Source organism: Trichechus manatus, unplaced genomic scaffold (genome assembly GCF_000243295.1).
Source record: "Trichechus manatus latirostris isolate Lorelei unplaced genomic scaffold, TriManLat1.0 scaffold00185, whole genome shotgun sequence".
In the NCBI taxonomy this organism is placed as follows: Eukaryota; Metazoa; Chordata; class Mammalia; order Sirenia; family Trichechidae; genus Trichechus; species Trichechus manatus.
The window spans coordinates 2,229,454-2,231,545 of record NW_004444121.1 but is presented as its reverse complement, the minus strand read 5'-3'; the positions used below and the strand labels follow the sequence as shown (position 1 = coordinate 2,231,545).

The 2,092-nt window shown below is 62.4% G+C and overlaps 1 protein-coding gene across 1 annotated transcript in view; it reads left to right on the top strand.

Moving 5' to 3' along the window:
• Positions 1 to 2,092, top strand: part of LOC101343209 (maestro heat-like repeat family member 5) — a 65,146-nt gene that overhangs the window by 52,403 nt on the left and 10,651 nt on the right. The window contains exons 26-27 of the mRNA XM_004387414.1: positions 865 to 1,041; positions 1,696 to 1,851. Coding sequence (XP_004387471.1) covers positions 865 to 1,041; positions 1,696 to 1,851 — 333 coding nt within the window. The remainder of the gene's footprint in view (positions 1 to 864; positions 1,042 to 1,695; positions 1,852 to 2,092) is intronic.

The window sequence follows — 2,092 nt, the reverse complement described above, 5'->3', positions numbered from 1 at the left end:
TCACCGGAAGCCCGGTCCTGACACACAGCCTGTACCCACTAGGTGCTCAGTAAGTGCCTGTTGCTGTTGAACGATTCACTTGCTGGAAATGAATTTAATACCTTACCACCAAACATAGCTCAGAGAGCAGACTTACTTGAAACTTGTTGAAAAGCTGTAACAATCACTCCGGTTTGCACAAACGTCACTGAAAAGGAGCCTGGTGCCAGGAAACATCATTTGTCAACACCCTGCTTGCCGGCAGTCCATCTAGAGAATTTAGGGATGCAGACGAGCGGGGCAGGTGTAATTGGCTGAAAATGAATTCAGGTGCTTTAAAAAGAATGTCAAAATGGAACGTAGGTCATTGGCAACATAAAATGTCTGAAGCCACTGCAGGGTGCACACAAAAGTCCCCCCCAGCTGAAAGCAGTGACTTTAACATGAGCACAGCTGGCCCGTCTTTGTCTTGTCCAATCCCAGGTTCCACCTGCCCCACAACGAGCTCCCCCGCCAGTGCTGGGGAGAGGCAGGGATGGGGTGAGGCCAGGTGGGGGTGGAGGAGTGGAAGAGATGGTTCCCAGGATTTGGTGAGGGGCCATCTGGGACTCATGTGTCTCAGAGAGGGGACCACCTTGTCCACGGCGACACAGCTCCTGGTGGGCAGAGGGGGTGGGAGCCGGCTCTGTATCTTGCTCCCCGCAAGCTCGCCTAGTTGTCCAGGTGGGAAGCATGGTTCCCCACCGGGGGCAGAGCTGTGGAAGCCCCCCAGCCCTGGTGGTGGCAGGTGGGGCAGGGATGGGGGGGAAGTGACGCCCAGGGCGGGATGGGGTTCGTGGAAGGGGCGGCTGGAGGGGGGACCCTCACCCCCCTTCCTGCCCCCAGGGGAGCCTGCTCCGCGGACAGCTGCTGCCCTTCCTGGACGGCTTCTTCCAAGACAGCGAGCCGGTCGTGGTGCGCGTCATGGGCACCGTGTCAGACGTGCTACGCCGCCTGGGTGCGCTCGGCGCAGGCGCCCAGAGCCTCAGCGTCGCCGTCAATGCCCGCTCCTTCTTCGACGACGTGAGCGCTCCCGGCGGGACGGGGGCGGGGGGGGCGCCCCCAACTCGTGTCTTCCTCCGTCCTCCCTCCTGGAAGGCAGGGAGGACCCCCAGCCACCCTCAAACCACAGACGGAAGACTAAGTCCTGGGGAGCAGGGTCAGAGAAGGTGGGGTTACCTGGGTCTGCGCAGGTGCGCAGGTGGCGGCTGCGCAGGTGGGCAGGAGCGGCCGGGGGTCCGCCAGGTGGCGCTGCGGCCCCTTGTCTGTCCCCGCTGAGGGGTTCCAGCACAAACAGCATCTTACTCACACATGGCAGGTCTCAGGTTTCTCAGCTGTGACAGTCGGTTAAGTTGAGAAAGGCTTTGTTTCTTCACTGTGAAACTAGGGGGACAAATCCGTCCCCCAACTTAATTCATGACGCCTGTGTTGTCAGGAGGGAATTGTGGGCATGGGAAATGAAATGGTTCTGGGTTTCTGAGGACAGCCTGGGATCTGCCCTGTCTGAGGGAGGAGGCAGGCCCGCCCTGGGAGCCCGGTCTGAGGGGGGAGGCACGGCCCGCCCTGGGTCCTGCTGAGGAAGCTGAGCCCACCTACAATGAGGTGAGAGTCCCACGTCGTACGAGGGTTGGGACGCCCAGGTGGGTCTGGCCACGCTCTGAGCCCCCTGTCTTGCAGGAGCGGGATGGAATCCGGGCAGCAGCCATGGCGCTGTTCGGGGACCTGGTGGCAGCGATGGAGGGCAGGGAGCTGGGCGGCCTGCGAGCCCAGGTGTACCAGAGCATGGTGCCCCTGCTGCTGCACCTGAAGGACCACTGCCCAGCCGTTGTCACGGTCAGTGCCCCCACAGGCAAGGCAGGCTGAGGGCCTCTGCCCTGGGGGGACTGGGGCCACAGGTAGTCGGGGGCCGGGGACTGGGGGCCGCAGGTGGTCGGGGGCTGGGGACCACAGGCAGTCAGGGACCAGGCAGGCAGGTGGCAGCAGACTGTCTAAGAGCAAGGGATGCTCCATGGGGCAGCAGGGGGGTGAGCAGTGGGCTTGCCTGACCCATTGGCTCCCCAGCCATGGTCTGTCT